The sequence below is a fragment of the Desmodus rotundus genome, chromosome 5 (genome assembly GCF_022682495.2).
Source record: "Desmodus rotundus isolate HL8 chromosome 5, HLdesRot8A.1, whole genome shotgun sequence".
NCBI lineage: Eukaryota > Metazoa > Chordata > Mammalia > Chiroptera > Phyllostomidae > Desmodus > Desmodus rotundus.
In genome coordinates, this window is record NC_071391.1 from 130,997,088 (window position 1) to 130,998,122 (window position 1,035).

At 47.0% G+C, this 1,035-nt stretch overlaps 1 protein-coding gene across 1 annotated transcript; it reads left to right on the plus strand.

Annotated features, from left to right (window-relative positions):
* The first annotated feature begins 565 nt into the window (after nt 1-565).
* On the plus strand, nt 566-1,035 carry LOC112298148 (eukaryotic translation initiation factor 1A, X-chromosomal-like). Its single transcript, XM_071221631.1, has 2 exons — nt 566-769; nt 821-1,035. The coding sequence occupies exons 1-2, from the start codon at nt 566-568 to the stop codon at nt 1,013-1,015; spliced, it is 399 nt and encodes a 132-aa protein (XP_071077732.1). The 3' UTR covers nt 1,016-1,035.

Here is a 1,035-nt window from a genome sequence, read left to right on the forward strand (position 1 = left end):
CTTCTCACCTTCGAGCAGTTAAAGACTTGGTAAATGTCCCAAGGGCAAACGCCACAGGAGATGCAGGGCTCGCATCTGCAGTGCTGGCTGTGTTTTTCTCCGACTGCAATTTTTGTTTCTCTGCACGCTGGGGCTGCTGAGAGCTCTGCCCTGCCTTACCTGCTACAATTTAGCAGGAGGGTTTGTAGACTTTATTTTCTCCTTGAAGGATTAGTCACGGTCATCAGTTGAGAGAGTAAAGGATATAAAGCAAGTGAAAGAGTTGAGGTGATGAGGCGCAATGAAATAGTCTTCAAAGACTTGCTTCAGGTTAGCGTGTATCAGGCAAGCCAGCCGCTGAGGACAGCCATCAAAAGCGGCTAGAGCTGCGACGCCAGCGGCAGCGACCTCATTTGCTTATCCAGGCGCCCGGTCGCCTACGCATCGCCCTAGAACTCAGTCGCAATAGTGTCCCTACTCACGACATCTGAGATTGTGTCGTCTCGCAGGTCTCTTTGGAGGCGTAGCGGTTGCGCAGGAACCACTGGACCAGAGTGGGAAATGCCAGGAAGCCATCGGCACAGCCATGCCCAAGAACAAGGGTAAAGGAGGTAAAAACAGGCGGAGAGGTAAGAATGAGAATGAATCTGAAAAAAGAGAATTAGTCTTTAAAGAAGATGGACAAGAGTATGCTCAGGTCATCAAAATGTTGGGAAACGGACGATTAGAAGCAATGTGCTTTGATGGTGTAAAGAGGTTATGCCATATCAGAGGGAAATTGAGAAAAAAGGTTTGGATAAATACCTCAGACATTATACTGGTTGGTCTGCGAGACTATCAGGATAACAAAGCTGATGTGATTCTAAAGTACAATGCAGATGAAGCTAGAAGTCTGAAGGCGTATGGCGAGCTTCCAGAACACGCTAAAATCAATGAAACAGACACATTTGGCCCTGGAGATGATGAAATCCAGTTTGATGATGTTGGAGATGATGATGAAGACATCGATGGTCTTGTTGAAGCCCTGAAACTGTAACACACTTCAAAGGCCTTATT